The sequence below is a fragment of the Gastrolobium bilobum genome, unplaced genomic scaffold, assembly GCF_033153095.1.
Source record: "Gastrolobium bilobum isolate Gb01-03AN ecotype WA unplaced genomic scaffold, APGP_CSIRO_Gbil_v1 utg29862, whole genome shotgun sequence".
NCBI lineage: Eukaryota > Viridiplantae > Streptophyta > Magnoliopsida > Fabales > Fabaceae > Gastrolobium > Gastrolobium bilobum.
The window spans coordinates 20,471-42,019 of NW_026897202.1; the positions used below are offsets into that span (position 1 = coordinate 20,471).

Consider the following 21,549-nt stretch of genomic DNA (forward strand, 5'->3'; position numbering starts at 1 on the left):
CAGTTGTCCTCGTGTGTGAGGCTTGTATATATGAGTTTATGTTACTAAATGCAATCTAGAGAGGTATAGGCTCAATAAACTCAACTTCATACATTCAAAGACTCTAGAAGTATATGACACATAAAAAGAATACAAGTTTTCAATTATCTTCAAGTGTTTTCATCCTTTGAGTCTTCTAGGTCTTTTCTTCACTTGATTACTTTGACTTTGAAGTTGACTTTGCACAATTGAGTCATTTCTTCACTTTTACATGTTGCATTGGTCTTCTAGTGCCATTTGAGATTTGTTACACTGCCTTCTAAGTTGTGCATAAATGTTGAGCTTGTTGGTGCTTTGTAATTATCAAAACTTCAACAATGTAGGCTTGAAAACCTTTTGTTCAACAATAGTTCGACCTGGCCGTGTCGGTTTGGTTTTTATAACATTGGTTCATATGACTGAGCTATGCTTCTCTTTTGTGTTTAATATGTTCCCTTTTTTGTTCAAAAATCAAAGTTCCTATGGGCCATAAATGGGTTTTTGTTGAATTTTGTTATTACATTTTTTTTCATTTTGAGCACTGAACAAAACTATTTAATGTTTCAACTGCTTGTGTTTATCAATATAAATAGAGTTGAACTAAATTTTTATGCTAGAAATAATATTTGGCTTTCAAGTTTTTTGATTATTAATTGATTTAGGGACTATAGGTAATTAAGGGGTGCACCTTCAATTATTGTTGTGAAATAAATGAAATTATCAATTATACTACAGTTTTTTGGTTGAATTTAAACTTTTTTTTTAAATCCAATCGAATCTTACCAAACAAAAATAATTAATTGAGACTTAAGTTTCTCTAGTAAGTAACCTGAGTTCAAAGTTGAAACATTTTAAAAGGTGTTCAAATGGCTTGAGATAATGGTTGGAGAAAATTAGTAATAGAAAGTGACTCTTTAATAGTAGTCACGTGGCTTACTGCAAGGAGTGAGCCAATCTGTGAATCTCATCTTGTTACTCGTATACAGGCATGGATGAATAAAGAGTGGTCTGTGGTTATAAAACACACGTATAGAGAAGGAAACTGCTGTGCGAATTGGCTGTCTAACTTTCCTTTGGTGAATCCAGAGCAAGAGAACTTATGTATTTTCCCTTCTCCCCCTTCTGGTATTTTTTGTTTGTATTTAGCTAATTTAAGTGATTTTGGTAAAATTCAGTGTATTTGGCCTCTAGCCTGTTCTTGTTGGGGTTTTTTTCCCTACAGTATACAAAAAAAAAAAAAAAAAAGTATTACAATTGCCAAACCAACTTCTCAACTTGTTAAAACAAAGTGTATTTTGATAAATATTATTTGAACTATGGTGGTACAGTGGGGAACTTTTTTTTTTCCGTCGTTTATTTAAAAGAAGATTGCTTCTTACCAAAAAAAGAAAAAGAAAAGAGATTGCCAACGTTAAAGAAGTTTACCAACTAGCTAGAACCTGTTTTCGTCTGAGATAGACACACGAAGGGTATGTTTGATAAGACAATAGTATAGGGTAAAATGACTTTGAAGTTTGAAACAACATGTAGCTACCTAAGTTTCAGGTTTCAACTCAGTGATAGACTCTCCATGCTAGTTATTGCATGTCTAGCTCTCAAAGACAATAAAATAAAATATACACAAATATGAGGGTATAATTGGTTATTTATTTCTTTTACCATAACTAGTCATGTCATGTAGCTTCACCAATTTTCAAACTATGTTTTCCTGTATAGATAGATCAAATAACTGAAATAAGTAGTCTTGTCCTGCCAATATTCTAGGGAAGAGTTACACTCTCAAATCGATGACAGCCTCTGATGTTGACCTGTACCACATTGTTGACCCCATCTGTGCCGTTGATTATCTCACAGCATTGTCTACGCGGTGCCTACTCTTTCAACAATTTTTTTTTTTCATATATGTAAGTAATTAGTATTCAACTATGAGTTTTTCATAACAATAATTATTTAAAGAAGTTAAAATTGTCTCAAAAAATTAGAACTTATCATTTTAAAATTTTCACATTTTGAAAAGTTTTTTTTTTTTTTTTTGGAATTAGAAAAATATTTTTACATCCATTTTAGATAAGGTTATATACAGCTAACCTTTTTAATTAAGTATGACCGGTCATACTTAGTTATAACAATAAAATTATTTTTTTTTCTCTTTACTCAGATACTATCGGTTGACATGGCGAAGAGAAAAAATACAATTTTAATATATGATTGATCATACTTAATTTAGCTGAAGACAAACTTATTTAAAGTTGGTATAGAAATGTTTTCCCCTTTTATTAATTCTATTCCAGTTTAGAATATCCACATCATGCGAAACTAATTCTAAGAGCGAAAATTTGTTACATTCACAAGATTTCGAACATGAGACCTTGATTAAGGGAAAACAAATATATATCAGTTGAACCTATTCTGGTAGTTGACAGCTTTCTAATGTGAAGTTGGGAAGAAGAAAATTCCGTTACCTTTTTCCACACGTCTGGCGTAAGGTAAGGGGCAGAGACATTGACCAACTGAACATCCAGGACTCCAACCAAGTCAACACTTCCACATTCTTTCCCCAATGCGTCAACATACCTCGTATACGTGGATCGGGTCTGTCCTGCACCCACATTCCCCACCCGATCCAAGAAATATAAAACCGGTCTCCCACACGGGTCGCTGCTCACGGGTCGGGTGTTAAACACAAACGGCCCGTCACTCAAGCTCTGCCACGTCTGGAACGTTCCAATCGCAGTTTCTAACTCCTTTGCTGTCACCAATGACAAATACAGCTGCACGTTGTAACCCCACGACACCGAAACCGACCAATTCCGCTGTATGTCATAGCAGAAGCTGTGCTCCAAGATCCGACCCGGATCCATCTTGTATACCCCAACCAACTTCTTAATGGACTCAAACCTGGTCAAGCTTGGAAACAATGGACCCACTGTGTCCAAGTGGTGCAGTGACACCAGCGGCGCCACCGGATGGGCCGCTAGCAGTCCAAACGGATTCCCGCTAATATCAACCTGTAAACAAAGAATTGTATTAATATAGTCTTAAGTTCATATCAAGTGGTAACATATTTCTCATTTGAAGTATAATTTACAGCATAATCATAAATATATATTCCATTACAATGTTCTCTAACTCTTGCGAAATATTACTCTATCTGAGAAAAATTCTCACAAATTAAAAGAGAGAAAAATAAAATAAAATGAACCTCACCGTTAATTTATATATATATATATATATATATATATATAGGGACAGAATATTCTTACACACCGGTGCAAGAGTTAGAAGTGCAAGAGTTAGAAATCTTACATCCAATTTTGACCATTGATTCACTTATATCCAATGGCTCACATTTCTAAAAAATTAGAGTCCTTGTATATAAATTGAATCAACGGACAAAATTAAGATAGTAACTTACACTGATGTAAAATGTTTTTCATCTATATATATATATATATATATATATATAGTATGAGAATGTTGAAACAAAAACTTGTAGACAAAGTTGAACGGCCATGCTTGATCCCCATTTTTTAGGAGTTAGAGGGAGAAGGCTCTCCTTCAATAAGAAATTAGTATATATATATATTTTTTTTTTTACATAACTCAATACATTAGGTAGCGTTTTAGAACTATACTCCAAAAATAAAATGGCAAAGAGATGAATAATGATATTTTCAAGTGAAAAAAAAAAAGGCTGGGCAACTTTTTATAACTCAGGACTCAGGAGGGTATAAGAAAAACATACCCTAGCTAAATTTGTTAATATACTTTCATTTTAAAAAAATAACATATATTATTCACCGAAAAAAAATATAAAATAAACATATGTACCTGATGAAAGCCAAGCTCTTTGGTGATTTGAACACCAATCTCACCAATGCAAGCCTGAACCTTTTGGTCACCGCCGTAGAGTTGGGCGTAGCGGTTTATGCAACCGTCCAAGATCCTCGCCAGCTCGGCCGCCAAAGGGTAGCTGACGGCGAACCCTCCACCGCCGTACGCCACCTTGTAAGAAAATATCACATCCTGCTCCACACTCTCTGAGTTCCCACCGACATAGTACATCTGGTTGTGATCATATTTGGACAGCACCGTAACGAGGTTGTCGGTGAAGAACACAGTATCATCGTCACCCATCACTAACCACCTCACGTTGTCCAACCCTAGCTCGAAGGTCTCCTTCACTATGCGCGCTAAGCGAATCGCAAACCGGTTACCGTACCAGCAGGTGTACTTAAACGACGACGTGTTGCCGGAGACTCTGAACGGCGGGGAGGTTTCCGGCCAGCTCTCGTTTTCCGGCGGCTTCTCGTCAAACCAGAGGGAGCCCCTGGTGACGTTTGGCTTCCACCAGAGCTCAACGAAGGGGCGGCGCTTGGGCCAGGTCTTGACGGAGCTACCGATGCCGAAAAAGATGTGGGAGATGTTGGTAGGTTCTTCTTCGCCGACGGTGGAGGTGTGAACGGGGTTGATTGTGTTGCGTTGAACCAAGTGATTGAATGGTTTGTAACTTAAATCGGTGGAGAGTGAGAGGGAGATGAGGAAAATTATGGAAGTGGCGGTGGCGATAACTGCGCTAAAGAAGACAAGGAGTTTCCATGGCCTGGGAGTGTGTTGTAATGTTTGCTCTGCAGACGACATTTGAAGCGAGAAAAAAGAAAGGGAGAAAGGTTATGCTCAGTGTTACTTTTGGGCAAAAATTGAAAAGAACCAATTACAAAAAAAAATAAAAATTGAAGATAACCATAGCTGTGACGTACATGAACGCGACATGAATGGTTACGGTGACACCGCACACCGGATACAGATACGACGCACGATACTATACGCCGACACATTAATTTTAAAAGATATCATATTTTGACATATTGAAACATGTTTTGATATTAAATAATAATTTTAATGTATATAATATAATTTATAGAAAAAGTATTTATCCTTTTAAATGACACAGTGTAACATCCCACGTAAATAGAAAATATATTATGTTGCTGTGAGAATTTTGGGTATTATGTTCTTGTATGTGCTCTGTGCTTTGATTCGAGTATATAATTATTAGGAGAAAATTAATTTGAGTTAGAAAGTTTCTTGAAATAAATTAATTAGTCACATAAATTATGTTAGGCATGAGAAAGCTAATTTAGAATTACAGCCATAAGTTATTAAAAATAAAGTAAGAGGCAATAAATTAATTAAATGAATTTAATTAGTGATGGGCTGAATTATAATATAAGAGGAATTAGCATGTTGGGCCTTGTTTGGGGGAGAAGGTCGCTGGCCCATAGGATGATGAGTATTAGTCAGCCTAATTTAAAAGCATTGGGGCTTATTGCTGATGGGCTAATCTCAATTGATTTCATAAGTTAGTATGTTGGGCCACAGCAATTGTTTTGACCTGCGGCCCAAGAGCCCTTGGAGCAGCAACCCAACCCAATTCACTTCCCAATCTGATCCAGCCTTCCACTCCTACCTAATCAGCGTGAAAGCCCTCTCCTCTCAACGTGATTGGATGAAAATTCTCTTGGCCAGAGCAACCTTATTACCTAGTGAGTCACGTCTCTGCCTTGTGCAGTGGAGAAAGATCAGAAATAGGGTTTCAGCCTAACCTTGCCTAACCCCTTTTGTAAACCCCTAAAATCTGCCCACCTCTAGGAGCAGCCAATCGGTTGGCAGAGAGCAGGATGCATGCTTTCTCATTGGATAAAATTTTTATCTTCTTTCCTTCTTCCCTCACGCGTTCATCAGCAGAGTGATGGGCATAAATTTTGATCTTTGGTTGTGTGGATAAACTCACAGCCAACCTTCCTCTTTTCCTCTCCTCAACCAAGCAAACTTGTAAAATTATCTTCTGATTCTGTTTTCTTGTATTTTCCCTAAACCGCAACATCATTGGAGTTCAAACGGAAGAACGATTTCACCTCTTCTTGGATTTTTGTTGCAGAAATCGTGTAACCCCTTTTGAAGCAGAAACGAAGATTCAACGTCTATATACCTTTTCCCTTTGTTCAGCCGTGCCTTCCTCCTCAAGAAGGTAAGGTATCTTCTGGCTATATATTTATGTCCCTGACTTCGTTATAATTCTTAAAGACTCCTCTCGGTTTGTCCAGCTGAGGCGTTGGTGGCTGTCTAGTTGTAACAGCCCGTTACGTACCGGTATTGTTAACATTAATTATGATATTAAGCGCAGTTACAATCACAGCAGTTCATTTATAAAAACGAGAATAAATTTTTTTCCGACTATTACGCGAACATTTAAAACATAAAAATGCGTAATAATTAAAAGCTGTGACCGTAACCGTAAACTCTTGCGGAAGACTTACTTAAACCATTTTTATAACTTACATCATTTATTATAAGTGACTAAGGAGTTCCCATAAACTCACTTAGCCAATTTCCAACTTTACGTTTTTACCAATTCGAACATGTTTCACTCTAAATTTTTCTGCGACCAAACCGATCGCAGCCAACCCTTCTTCTCAGATTATATTTTTGTATTACTTAATTCTCTTTTTAAAAGCTATCATACGCTCAATTCGGAGCTCATTTGCTCCGGTTATCGCCGTTTGAAGTTGGATAAGCAATTAGCCCAAACAACCCCAAAAATAGCCCAAACCACTCACATTGCTCGAATTACTGCACTCAATCGACTCAACCATTTGCTCTCAAATTTTTATCCTACACACTAGACATCTCAAACTTCATTTTGATATATCACACGCTTAATTTGACGGAGAAACGAAGCGGGAATTAATTTCTCAAATCCGGTCCAGAATCTGCCTCAGGTGTAGGGGCACATGGGCAGTCCGTGTTTCTCTATTTTTTTCAAGCTGAAGATCAACCCAGAATTTCCTCAAATTTTGACACAAGGTAGAGGACATCTCAACCTTCAAAATGAGGTGTGGAAAGTCCCTAGGGGACCTCTATGGAGGGAGATATGCTCTCCCGAAGTTCGCCTAAAATCTGCCAATTCTACAGAAAATTCGCCAGAGTTTCCTTTGTTTTTCCAATAATCCCAAATTTGTAAAAGATCATTTAAACCTCAAATGTACCTAATAAACACATGATAATACAATAATAATCCAATGGGTGGCACACACAAGGACCAACAACGCCTTGGGGCACTTACAACCCAATCCAGTTTATAGTTATTAAACACATACTAATCATTCTTAAGTAGTTGCAATCACTAACACTTTTTCATGCATATTTCCATCATACATATTATCATAACCTAAAATAGGTCTAAGGCCCTTCCATCATAATTAGACATGCATCAATACTATTACAATATGGCTTTACAAATTACAACTTGAAACTACAACTTCAAATTACATTCTTCTAAAATTTCAACTTAATTAAAAGACAACATAACCAAATACATCACTACTAGACTTAGGCAAAATGGCATGAACAAGATGCTAATGAAGCTACTAATAAATACAAATGACATGTTCATGCCCTAAGTCTAGCCTAGGCCACACGGCCAACAAAATGCAAAATAAGAAGCGCTCCACCGCTCACTCTGCGGGCCTCTTGCCCGAGGCTCCTGCTCCACTGCTACCTCCTGAAATAAATGCCCCGAGACGGGGTGAGATATACGAATATATCTCAGTAACCAAGAGGTTCTGGAGAAAACTCCACCCAATGGTTCACTTCGATGCATATCAATAGAATACAACAACCACTTTGAAAACGGGATATAGCAAGGGATTTAGAGAATGGGGAATATAAAGAAAACAAAATACGACGATACGGGATGGTAACCCCAATTCCACGTACGCCCTCGGCATATATAAGCCTATGGGTATCATCCAAGGTGTGTTCACAGAAACCACAACCATGATGCCCAAACCAACCAAAACGCCAAAGACATTCCTAGTGTGCTCCTACCCGGATCACACACCATGACACGCAGTCAACTGGAACTCCCTCCTGGAGACCTATCCAGCGGAAGTCCGAAAATGCCCGAAGGCTAATAAAACTGTCTACTGGCCAGAGACTCGGTACATAAGTACCCATAGCAATAATGCATGCATGCTCATGTGTTCTATATTATTCATACACACTTCCTACCGTTGCCATCAACTGGCAAGGTGGAACAGAAAAGGGGAACAAGCCCCAGTACCAAGAGGTTACCTTAATTCGTGTTTCCACAAGCTCCGCAGCAGCTTATCCCTCAACTCGGTACACAGCGGAATGCCTACACAGAGGACATTCCCAATCACTCTCAGTTCAACCAATACATGTTAATTTATAATTACACATGCAATGAACCAATTTCTTACCTCAATCCACTTAGTCCCGGACCAAGGGCAACTCACTGATTCAAGATTCGGGATTCAGGTCGACGTACGGCAACCTATACAATAACGTACATCTATCAGTACTCGTCAAATAGTATCAAAACGCAAAATCACAAAAATCCTCTCCATCCTCCCTTGATGGTTCGGCCATTGTAGTGTAAATGTGAGATTTATTTTCTAAATTTTCTTTCTCATTTTGTTACGTCTCATTAGGTTGTCAATAGGCCAGTTCAAGTGCCGGTTCGTCATTTTCGCGTCGAATTACATCAAAACGCGAAAATCGCCAAATCACCCCTTTTCCCCTTGGAGGTTCGGCCATGTAGGTGTAAATTTGAGATTTATTTTCCTAAATTTTCTTTCTCATTTTATAACACTCCCTTAGGTTGTTTAGAGGCTAGTTCAATCGTCGTTTTTCTGTTTTTCGACATTTACGCATCGCTTTGCGAAATATTTCATTCTGGGCTCATTTAGGTCTCTAACACAATTCATTCTTTTCCATTGATTCAAACACTCTCCAAGCATAACACAACCCATCTAAGCACCATATAACTACACAAATCATCATCCAAATCATTTTTCAACATCAATTCCTCAATCTTTCTTCAAAGAATCGAATTTTACCCTATGGCATTCCAAGGAATTTCCATACAACTTTAATCATTCCAACCTTCACACAACCTATTATATCATCATACCATCATGCCACCATTATCAAACAAGTCTCAACACCAAAATTCACAAATTCCAGAATCATGATCATCAATTTTTCTAAGTTAAAAATTATCACATTTCACTTAAAATTTTCATTGCATTTCTAGCATTACTACATCATTTTAAGGCATTATCATCTAATACACATTTTCAAATTGAGCTCTCTAACACAACACATCATCAAATCAAGCTTTAGGTTTCCAAAAATTCAATCACAATTAAATCATGTAAATGGGATGGAAACATACTCACAACAAAGGCTAGAAGCTAACCCAAGACTTCTCCAAGCAATGGAAGATCAAAAAGCTCCATGGACAACCATTTTTTCTCCAAAATTTCGTGGCTGTAAATGGCCAATATCTCCCCAAATACACGGTTTCAAGGCTCAAGAGTGGTACCAATGTGTTTAGAAGGTTGTTTCCAACAAATGTCAACACAAAAATCACTTGATTTGGTTACAAAATGATCAAGTTATGGTGAAAAGAAAATTTGAATGCAAATGGGGTTTTTGGGGGAGGGGGCTGCGGGTTTCATGAAGAAGAAGGGAGGAAAGTGATGCATGAATAGTGCCAAGCACATGTGGCTTAAGTCACTTAAGTGGGGTGGGTCCCACCGCCACCTCACGCGATTTAAAACTAATCCGAATTTTCCTCTGATTCCACTAAACGTCCGTAAATTCACAACCTATTTAGAAACTCAAATTTTTAACATTAAATATTCCCCTTTAATTAGGCTTGATCAGATGAATTAAGAGTCCTCCATTCGTTCGGAGAAAACACTGTTTTAAGCTATTACGCGCGCCATTGGCACGCTTCCCCAAACTGTCTTAATTTCATCGAATATTATAAGAAATCATATTTCCTAACTCATTAGACCATTTTTAACTCATATTTGAAACCTAGAGCTCAAAATTCAACTGGCGCGTTTTACGGTGCAATCGTAATGCGGTATTTTTACCCGCGAAAAATACTATTCACTGATTTTTCTGAAACTTGCCTATCCACTCAATTTTTCATTCTGAACCCATTTCCAGGGTTATTTTTACCATCTGAGACCTTCTACTCAATTTTTATCTTCCTAGGGTTGCGTGTTGGATAATTACCGTTTTGCCCTTTCTTTGTATTTTGGCCTAATCTTTAGGATTTTCACTAATTCATCGCTTGATTGCTCACTTAATATTTTAATTACTTGATTTAAAATTGTGAGGTGTTATACTAGTGGTCAGACGTGTGAGCGGCTTGCTGTAATCACAAGCAGAAATCTGAATCCATCTCTTTCTTCCTTTCTGCTCGGTCTTGAAGGTAAAACAAGGGCTGAACCTTCTAACTTTCTATTCTGTTTTGATCTGCTCCTTGCTGTAAAAACCGAACCCCTGATGATTTGAAGAAAATGTATCTTGTTAAAATTTAAAAATACTTTTACTGGTTGTGAATAAAGTGCTACTGGCTTAAATTAATTAAATTTAAAACGGTACGGTTATGTTTTCTCCGAATCTGCCTGACGAGAACTCTTAGGATTTCCCTCTGTTTTTGTTGTTAAAAATCCCTTTTGGAAGTCACACAATCCTTAGGGTAGGACCCTTCTTGGCCGCGGGATGTAGGGATATTTTAGGCTTGGGAAGCTTTGGTTTAATGTTTAGAGAAGCTTGAACACTATGCTGATTTTTCTGTTTGAAATTAGGTGCTGTTAATTCGTGAATTGGACATTTTCGCTGCTGTTTGGAATCGATACAGTGACGTTTTAGGTAATTGTGTGAAGGAACTACTCTTCCTACTTGCTAGAAGGAGCACGAGATGAGATCGTGGCTCCATGTCTTGATATATCTATACGTATTAATGTTGCTCGTTTTGACATCTTGTTAATCTTGCTACATATATAATGCTGCAAAGTCTTGTTATGATACAAATTATATGATCTTGACATACATGTTCATCATGACATTTTATTTTGTATGTTGCGTGCGTCACAAAGCATAGCATTCGAGCATCAATTTCATATTGCGACAAAAAAATCATTTTTAAAAACTAAGCATATGGATGAGCAGGCACCATATAGGCATTACCTACGGTACCAAGGTCTTGGGACAGTTGGCTTCAGTCCGCTTAGGCCACGGTTGGATCCCTTCTTGAGAAGCCACCAAGGGTAATCCACTGTGCTTGATAGTACGGGCACATTAGTGTTATAACGTACTCTTGGCGTTTTACGCATCTTGTTTAGCATATGGCAGCATGTATATATATATATATATATATGATAAATCTTGTTATTTCAACTATTTCGGGTTCTAGCTTATGCTTCTTGCATTTTGGTATTGTCTCACACTACTGGGAAATGTTTCTCACCCCTTTGGGGCTGCTGTTTTTTGATGTACAATGGCAGGAGGACGCAAAAGTATTTGATGTTTTGTTATGCGATGCTTGGCTGTTTTGTGTACCCGTAGCTGGATTCATGGCTGTTTGTTGAGTTGGGTGACTGTGTTTGCAAGAAGGATAACTTGAAGTTTCATTATTCTGTTATTTTGGATTTTACAAAAGTTGTTTATTTTGTTTGGAAAAATTCTGGTCCAGTTACTGATCTTGAACTTTTGGTTAATTGCTGTTTTGGATTAATGACTATGTTTTTTGGACGTATGGATTTTTTTTCTGAAAACTGTTATTTTGCGAGCAACTTAAAAGTTGGCGTCCCGGGGCTACGACCCTTCGAATGCGGCATAATTTATATGCACGCGAAGCCCCTGAAAGTATCTTTAAGAATCTGCAGAAATCCAAATTTTATGGTAACTGTACGAATTCTGAAAAATAACGCAAGACAGCAGGTTTTTAAGAAAATTCGCAGAATTCGCGAGCAACTTGCTAGTTCGAGTTCAAGGGGCTATTCATCTCGGAATCGCACATATTTTATATGGACGCGAAGCCCCGTGTATCTAGTTTCACCGTAGCGAAGAATCATTTTTACCCGACATCAGATTGATTTTATATGAACTTTAGAGAACAGTACGTTTTTCTGGTAAAAAGAAAAAATTTCAGCAAGCGCTTATTTTGAAACTTTCGCTGTTTTCATGAATAAACAATTTTAAGTACAAGATTTTCTAATCTCGAGTAGTTCAGTAAAGATTCTTTGTGTTTAGCTTTTGCAACCGTTAAACCAATTTTTTTTCCGTTGCGACTCTAATACAAGTTAGCAATAACGCATCTCTTGGATGCATACAAGAGGGGCGTTACACACAACTTATATCATTTCACTCTCACAAAGAAGTGGGACCCACACCTTTATTTTTTTGTCAACTCTCTCTCTCTCTCTTTCTTTATCTATCTCTTTCTATCTCTTAAAATAACACAATTTTACATCTTTTAAAATGACACATACTTTACCCATAATTTATATTTGGTACATATAACAGTCAATAATAAGTCATATAACTAATCAAATATTCAAATTTCTTATAAATAAAAATAATTTTTCGTATCTTGTTAATTTTTAATGTGAAATTTCATAACAAAAAAAAATTGATTTGTAAATTAATTTTTTTTATGTTTAGTTAGTAAAATAAAATTAAGAGTAAAAAAAAAAACAGGTTTATTAGTTGCAATTTATGATTTATAGTTCACAGTCACCCTTTGTATCTTATCATGTTATTTATCGCATCCCTATTTTAAGACATAATATACCCTATAACTTGTATTTTATGTGCATAAAAACACTACTACAATGATCAATTTTGTTCGTTCATTTATTACAATGGTAGTAAAAGTATAGGTAAAGGAAGTTTAAGCTTCAAAGGGGAAAAAGAGCATTGTATATTGTCCGAGGCATGTCCACTGAAGATCTGTATGAAAAGATCCGTCAGAAGTTGAAGCTACAAAAAAATCAGGTAATATCTTCAGTTATGTATAGAGTCTCGTGTGGAGATTGCAAATATGCAGGTTTTGAGATATCTAACAATGAGAACATGGATGTTTTCCTTAGAACATTCGTCGAAAACACTACATCTCAATTTGTTGAGTTATACGTGGATATGGAGACATCAGAAGATTTATCGATACCGATTCGTGGGCTGGACCTCAATAGTCGATCACATTATGTATCGTCGTTTGTGTCCTACCCCACATAATCAAACGTTTCACATGGATAAGAAAGTGACTATATGGTAGATGTTAAACTTGACAATGAGGACCAAGAGGAAGATGAAGACACTCTGTTGGCAAATGACCATTATTAGAATGACAGCGTTGCAGGTGACGAACATCATGATAATCTCATGTCACAGGAGATTGGTATCCCTATGTCCAATCCAGCAGTTGTTCCACCATCATCAGGTTAGGTAGTGAGTTGTATTATTAATTTTTATTTTTTTATTAGTTACCATGTTTCTGCATCTACCCTATTATGCAAGGAAGCACCGACACTTGTAAAAACAGGAAGAGTCAGGTCCGACACGCACCGACAAGGCGACACGCTCCGACACGGTGTCGGACATGCGGTTGACTTTTTCCGACACGTTGACCATTCCGACACGCGAATTTGACCGTGTCCGACACGGTCAAATGGCATTTTCGTAAAAAACAATTTTTTTAAAAAAATTTATATTTTAGAAAAATTAAATTTTAGAAAAATTAAATATATTAATAAAATTAAATATTATTAAAAAAGAAAAATTATAAAAAAACCTAAACCTAAAACGCAAACGTAAAAAACGCAAACGCAAGATGCAAACGCAAATGGCATCGCCTCTTTCGTCTCTGGAAGTCCTTCCCTCTTTCTCTCTGAATCTGGTATGAGTCTCTCCTCTCCTCTTTCTCTCTCGGCATCGCTGTGCTCTGGTCTCCTATTTGTTTTGTTTTACTGGTACCTCTCCTTCCCTCTTTATGTAGTTGTTTGATTTCTTAACTGATAGACACGAGCTCACATAACACAAATTTACAGCGAAATCGAAAATTTTAATTTAGAAGCTGTAGGTGTGGAGCGTGACAATACTGGAGCTATAAAGGCTATGTAATGTCACGCTCTTACCACACCGAAAAACTTGTTGTCTTATTAAGAATATGCCCCTTCTTGAGGTCCATTTGGTGTTGCTTTTCAGTGTGCTGTCTTGCATTTCTAATGAAACAAGTTTGCTGGGTTTGGTATTTAATTTTTTTTAAAAATTAACTCAGCCTTTTGTCCAGAGCAATTTTGTCGACAAATTCCAGTTCTATTTTGTAATTTGTTGCCCTTTTGAATTATTGATTCTTTGGGCATCACTTAACATATGTAACAATTCTGTGTTTTCTTACATACTTGCTAGTTGCTACGGTATGCTCTTCTTCCCCCCTCCCCCTGTCTTCAGCATTGATTTTCTGATGTAATGTTTTCTGTGTTCTTTAAGCCACTTGTCCTGGTCTCCATCATATATAGTTTGATATTATGATTGTTATCTGCCAGTGGTGTGGTTCGCATGAGTCAGTCACATAGCCTTGGAATTGGAACTTCCCATCACGAAGGTTAAATTTAGAAGTTGTAGGTGCGGAGCGTGACAATACTGGAGCTATAAAGGTTTGCATTTTCCTCTTTCCATGTTTTGCTTGTTATCTTGAATGGTCCATCAATTTCTGGTTTAACTAAGAATGAGTTGTCCTGTTTGATCTGTATAATATACGAATCCATTATGGAATTATTTTTTATGCTACTATTTTAATTTAATTGTTCTATATTTTGCATAAGTAATTATTTTGTTCATAGTGTTTAGGGTTGGCAAAACGGGCCAACCCGGCTCGACCCGGCCCAACCCGCATTCAGCCCGAAAAAAATGGGTCGGGTCGGGTTGGCTCGAAAAAAAAAAAACGAGCCAGAAAATCCAACCCGGCTCGACCCGAGCCGGGTTAGGGTTGGCTCGCGGGTTGGCTCGATAATCAGCTCGCGGGTTGGCTCGTAAAAAAGCTCACGGGTTGGCTCAAAAAAAGCTCGCGAGTTAGCTCGAAATGATGCTAGTGGGTTGGCTCGCGGGTTGGTTAGCTCAAAATATTGGCTAGCGGGTTGGCTCAAAAAATTTAATTTTTGTGGTTTGTTTTCCTGTATAAAATTATTGTATTTTGCAGTCCAACTACAAGTAGAGTAGTTTACAAAATCCAAAAACATTAAATGAAACACAAACCACTCCACGAATCACAAGAGTCATTTATCATGATTTTTTGAATTACTCTAACTCACGATAACCATAAAACGTATGTAAAGCCAAAAAATAAAAAATAAAAGAGGTCCATCAGTGGAGAATCCATCAGTAAAGTCCATTGTAAAAAAAAAAAAAAAAAAAGAGTAACCCGCGAGCTGGCTCGTTCAACCCGCGAGCTGGCTCGTTTGAGCTCGGGTTGGCTCGGGTCGGGCTAAATCGAGCTGGCAGCTCATTTTTGCCAACCCAACCCGGCTCGTTTTGTGCGGGTTACGAGCCAACCCGACGGGTTGGCTCATTTTTGCCATCCCTAATAGTGTTTAATTTTATATTTTTTATAATGGATTCAAGTATTGCAAGTAGTGGAGATGATGAATTTCTAAGGAAGCCATTATGGAAATATGTTACCAAAGTAGGCACCACAACAGAAGCAGGAGGGAATCTATCTTGGAAATGCAATTTTTGTGAAAAGGATTTTAAAAGTTCGTATACTAGAATAAGGGCTCATTTGCTTAAAATAGCAGGGGAAGGAATTGCAAGATGTTTAGTTGTGGAGACAAAAGACTTGCTAGAGATGGAGAAATTAGAACAAGAAACTAGTGAGAGATTGAAGAGTAATGCACCTAAAAATGTGCCTTTACCCCCTTCTAGTTTTTTCGTAGAATCAAACTCGAAAAGAAGAAGAAGTGGAAGTGAGGGTGGAAGTTCATCTAGAAATCCTATTGAGAGGGCATTCAATGTTGGGGCACGAGAAGAATTGAACCACTTGATTGCTAGGATATTTTATTCAGCAGGATTTCCATTCACTTTAGCAAGGAACCCATACTTTCAAGCAGCCTTCACTTTTGCTGCAAATAATAATATTGGAGGTTATTTGCCACCAGGATATAACTCCTTGCGAACCACTCTTTTGCAGAAAGAGAAGGAAAATGTTGATAGGTTGTGTGCACCTATTCGAGCTGGGTAGAAAAACAAGAGTGTTAGTATTGTGAGTGATGGATGGAATGATTCACAAAGGAGGCCACTTATTAATTTCATGGCAGTATCTGATGGTGAAGCTATGTTTTTGAAATCAGTTGATTGTTCAGGAGAGACTAAGGATAGACATTTTATTAGGATGTTGTTAAAAGAAGTAATTCAAGAAGTTGGGCATGAAAAAGTAGTTCAAGTAATCACGGATAATGCTGCAAATTGTAAGGGAGCAAGGCATCTTATTGAGCAAGAATTTCCATCTATTACTTGGACACCATGTGTTGTTCACACACTGAATTTAGCTGTGAAAAATATTTGTGCTGCAAAAAATGTGGAGAATAATCAAATAGCATATGAGGAATGTAGTTGGATTTCTGATATTGTTGGAGATGTTTCTGCAATAAAGCACTTCATAATGAATCATTCTATGAGACTGTCAATGTTTAATGAGTTTGTGGGATTGAAGTTGCTTTCTATAGCTGAAACCTGCTTTGCTTCCATGATTGTGATGCTAAAGAGGTTCAAATTGATAAAATGTGGTCTCCAAAATATGGTAATCAGTGAAAAATGGAGTTTGTATAAAGATGATAATCTAGGACGGGCAAGAATGGTTAAAGATAAGATTTTGGATGATCTTTGGTGGGATTCAATTGATTATATACTTGCTTCCACTGCTCCTATTTATAATATGATCAGGATTTGTGACACTGATAAACCTTGTCTTCATTTGATTTATGATATGTGGGATGACATGATTGTAAGAGTGAAGAAAGCTATATACTTCCATGAATTGAAGAGGATGGATGAGACCTCAACTTTTTATGAGGTGGTGCATGGCATTCTTGTGGATCGTTGGACCAAACATTCAACTCCACTTCATTCTTTGGCACATGCTTTGAATCCCAAGTAAGCTTTTAATTATGAATGAATTGAATACTTCTCTTATTTGATATAATTTGTTTAATTGTTTTTCTTTTTTTTCTTTCAGATACTATAGTGAACAATGACTTAATGAAGATCCTAGTCGAGTTCCTCCACACCAGGATTTAGAGATTAATCAAGAAAGACAAAAATGCTTAAAGAGATACTTTCCTAACTTGGAGGACCGAAATAAAATAAATTTGGAGTATGTGGACTTTGCTAGTATGAGTGGAGGTTTTAGAGATTATGATGCCATGCAAAATCGATATTCTATGGAGCCCAAAGCTTGGTGGGTGCTTCATGGTGCTTGTTCACCTATGCTTCAAAAGATAGCATTGTGACTTGTTGCATAACCTTCTTCTTCATCCTGTGCTAAACGCAATTGGAGTACTTATTCTTTTGTGCATTCTGTATGAAGGAATAAGATGACTCCAAAACGTGCTGAAGACTTGGTTTATATACATAGCAACCTTAGGCTCTTATCAAGAAAGACTTCACAATATACACAAGGGAATAACAGAATGTGGGACATTGCTGGAGATACATTTGATACATTTGAAGATGTTGGAATTCTTGAAGTTGCTACTCTTTCACTTGATGAGCCAGAGATGGAGTCAAATGTTATTCTAGATGAAAATGTTCCATGAAGATAATCTATAACCTCCATGTTTTATGTTTTTGTATGGATATGCTATTATTTTGCTTTAGATCAATATAATGGTATTGTGGAAATGGTTTTTTTTTGGTTAAATTGATGGATATTATTAGTTTAGTTTTATTTTTTTGTTAAATTATTGAATATTAAATGAAATATACATTATATAAATTAAAAATATTATTTAATATTAAAACATGTTGGAACGTGTCGAAATTCATATTTTTTTAAGATTGACATGTCGGAGTGTCGTGTCGTGTCACGTGTCGCGTGTCGAGTCGGTGCTACATAGCTATTATGTGTGTATATGTAGATATTACACAATTTTGAAACGTGATTCCAAGCAATGGCGCTATTAATTAGGATTACCTGAACGAAGACAAACTGCATGTTGAAGGTTAGGTCGTGGTTCATGGACAAGAGGAGAGGAAATGTATGTGAAACAAGAGTTCAGGTCCAAGCGCGATGTCCAAGCATCAATAAAAAATTACTGCATGAAGGAACATTAAGAAGCTGTAGTGGTTGGGAGTATTACGACCAAGTTGACTATGAAATATCGGAACCATGAACAAGGTTGCAATTGGCGAGTAAGAGCAATTAAACTGAAGGATAGCAGCACCTGGGTGGTTAGTAAATGGGTTGGAAATCATAGTTGTGTGAGCAAAATCATTTTCCAAGATCACAGACAGCTTGATTCCCAATTTATTTCTGAGGCCAAAATAGGTATTATGCATTCTTTAACTATTCATTTTGATAATTATATGTGTTTATCAGTGAGCGTAAATAACATTCCTAATGCGCGCATGTTGTGAATGGGATGGAAGATATGCTCAAGGTTTCACCTTCAGTACCCATGATCTTGATACAAGAACATGTGACTGGTCTATTTGGATTTCACGTTTCTTACAGGAAAGTGTGGAAGGAAAAATAGAAAGCAATTGCTAAGATTTACAGTGATTGGGATGATTCATATGTGTTCTCGCCGAGATGGTTCGGGCAATTAGGTTGTTAATAGGACGAGTCAGATTTACAGTTTTCTCCGGTATCTGTTTATCATATTTAAGATGAATCGTATGTCACCAATCAATAGGTTGTTAATGGGTATTAGGTTTTTCAAGGTGCTTTTTGGAATTTCTGTCAATGTCGTGAGGCGTTCAAATGGTGCAAACCAGTTATACAGGTGGACAGTACTCATCTGCACGGTAAATATAAAGGAACATTATTGATTACCATATAGTGATGGATTACATCCCGCCAGTTGCCATGCGTATAGCCAGAAACTACTCGCCCCTCAGTGGCCAAACCTAGAATGGCCTCTACATCCTGTAAAGTAATAGTCATATCTTCAATAGGCATGTGGACGGTGTGAGTCTTCGGCCTCCATCTCTCTACCAACGCAGTAATAAGCCCATGGTCAATCTGCCAAATAAATAAATTAATAACAGAAATATAAGGGTCCTTTGTTATCGGTATCATTAAAAAATAAATGACAATAATTAAATCAAAAGTAAACATATCGATATTCGTCTCATGCGAGTCGTGTGCCAGAAACCTGCATACATCAGGTGGTGTATGTCATATGGGTTATGCACATCTATGTTTCCTTTACCCTGTGAGGCTCGCCTCACATTCACAGACCGCAAATGTCTCTTATTCGACACGACTTGTGATCAGTGTGACCGCTGCACAACCTGATTGAGTACGCCTACACTTTGGGACCAGGGTCAATGCAGGGGTGGTCACCAATCGTTTAACTAATATAAATTTACAAATAAATCAATAATTATAATTAACACTAAAACACTAATTATAATTATTATTTAATTATTTTATTACTAATTAATTATTTTACTAAATAGCTTTCTATTTTAGGGATTCAACAATTTTAATTAATATTTAATTAAACACTAATTATATTTACTATTTCATTATTTCATTACTAATTATTTATTTTTTTGGTAAAGTCTGATTAATTATTTTACTAAATAGGTTTATATCCTAAGGTACCCTAAATTATATTTAATATTTAATTAAAATAGTAATTATATACTAATTATAATTATAATTTAATTATTTCATTACTAATTAATTATTTTTTTAAATATGTTTCTACCCTAGGCTTTCTTTGAGTTTTTTCTAGATATCCCCAAGCCGACAGCCGAACACTAATTCTTTCGAGGCATATAAATCATCAAAGTGAGTTTTGCCTCAACCAAAGAAGCCTAGGCTTTCATTAATTATAATTATTATTTGTTTAAAACATTAATTATAGTTTCTATTTAGTTATTTCATTACTAGTTAAGTATTTTACTAAATAGGTTTCTATCCCAAGGTAACCTAAACTATATTTAATATTTAATTAAAATACTAATTATATACTAATTATAAATATTAGTAAATTATTTCATAACATTAATTATTTTTTAAAATATGTTTCTATCCTAGGCTTTCTTTCTTTTTTGGGTAAATTATCCTATGCTTTCTTTAATTATAATTATTATTTACTTAAAACACAAAATATAATTACTATTTAATTATTGTATTACTAATTAATTATTTTACTAAATAATTTCTATCATAGGGTACCCTAAATTATATTTAATATTTATCTAAAATACTAATTATATACTAATTGTAAATATTATTTAAGTATTTCATTACAGTAATTATTTTTTAAATATGTTTCTATCCTAGGCTTTCTTTAATTATAATTATTATTTACCTAAAACACTAAATATAATTACTATTTAATTATTGTATTATTAATTAATTATTTTTTTGGTAAATACTAATTAATTATTTTACTAAATAGGTTTCTATCCTAGGGTTGAAGAATCAAAGTGATGATGTGGTTGCCACGAACTCAAAGTTAATACACTTGATGATGCCACGTCAACATAGTTTTGATGATAACAAACAAACTCAAAGAGGAATGCTCAAGAACGAAGCAACATCCAAAAGAAGTCAATCAAATGTGAAAGCTATGCAAATCAAGCATCAAGTCTCAAACAATGAAGCCAAATCCAAGACCTCATTGGTATATTCATTTAGGACTTAGGAAAGATATGTAAAGGTGTATAGATTTTAGCATTGCATGAGCTCAAGTCATACATATAGTTACATAATCATAAAGTGCTTAAAAATCTTGGTTTAACAAGTCAAAAGTGCATCGAAAGGTCTTTAAAATAATTTAAGCACTTAAGCAGCTTTGCACAGTGTAATCACACATATTAATGATCTTAAATCACTCATTTGATTTAAAAGAATGCATATTTAATTCTAAGCTTTAAAGAAATGTCAAAATAAATGGTTTGATATGTCAAAATTGGTTTGGAAAGGTACTTACATGATCTAAACACTTCTAGATAGTTTCCATAACCAATTATATGCATTCCAAGTTATAGAAATCATTTTGAAAGAAAAAATTCAGAATTCGTACAAAAAGGGTGCTACAATGAAATATTCAGATATTGTATTCTGAATATCCAGATATCCATATCCGGATATGGGCCTAATAAATATTCGGATATGTACGGATCCCAACGGCTATAAACAGCTAGTTTTCAAATGAGATGTCAATATAAATACCCACATCAACAATGAACATCGGACGACCATAAATCTATTATTGAATCTTTATTACTCGTTCTAGCTAATTATTGCTCATTGATTACATACTTTGATCATTACATACACTTGAGCTCATCTTTCATTTAAAGATATACACCTATTAGTTATTCAATTTGTGTAATCTGTACTTTGAAAGTACTTAGCCACTCTTAATCACCTCAATCTGATTCCTTGAATTGAGAGAGGAGTGAACC

The 21,549-nt window shown here is 36.0% G+C and overlaps 2 protein-coding genes across 4 annotated transcripts; one reads left to right on the forward strand and one right to left on the reverse strand.

Moving 5' to 3' along the window:
- Positions 1-1,497: 1,497 nt before the first annotated feature.
- On the reverse strand, positions 1,498-4,702 carry LOC133304878 (uncharacterized). 3 transcript variants are annotated; one of them, XM_061504956.1, is made up of 3 exons: positions 3,850-4,702; positions 2,481-3,026; positions 1,498-1,889 (listed from the first exon to the last, which is right to left on the reverse strand). In XM_061504956.1, exons 1-3 carry the CDS (start codon positions 4,657-4,659, stop codon positions 1,779-1,781), a joined length of 1,467 nt encoding a protein of 488 aa, XP_061360940.1. In that variant the 5' UTR covers positions 4,660-4,702; the 3' UTR covers positions 1,498-1,778. The 3 variants fall into 3 exon arrangements, with proteins under 3 accessions (XP_061360940.1, XP_061360941.1, XP_061360939.1); XM_061504957.1 differs by having other exon boundaries at positions 1,498-1,894; XM_061504955.1 differs by lacking the exon at positions 1,498-1,889 and having other exon boundaries at positions 2,190-3,026.
- An 11,511-nt stretch (positions 4,703-16,213) lies between these two features.
- LOC133304870 (uncharacterized) lies at positions 16,214-17,156 on the forward strand. The gene is made up of 2 exons (XM_061504944.1): positions 16,214-17,055; positions 17,138-17,156. Exons 1-2 carry the CDS (start codon positions 16,214-16,216, stop codon positions 17,154-17,156), a joined length of 861 nt encoding a protein of 286 aa, XP_061360928.1.
- Positions 17,157-21,549: the final 4,393 nt, after the last annotated feature.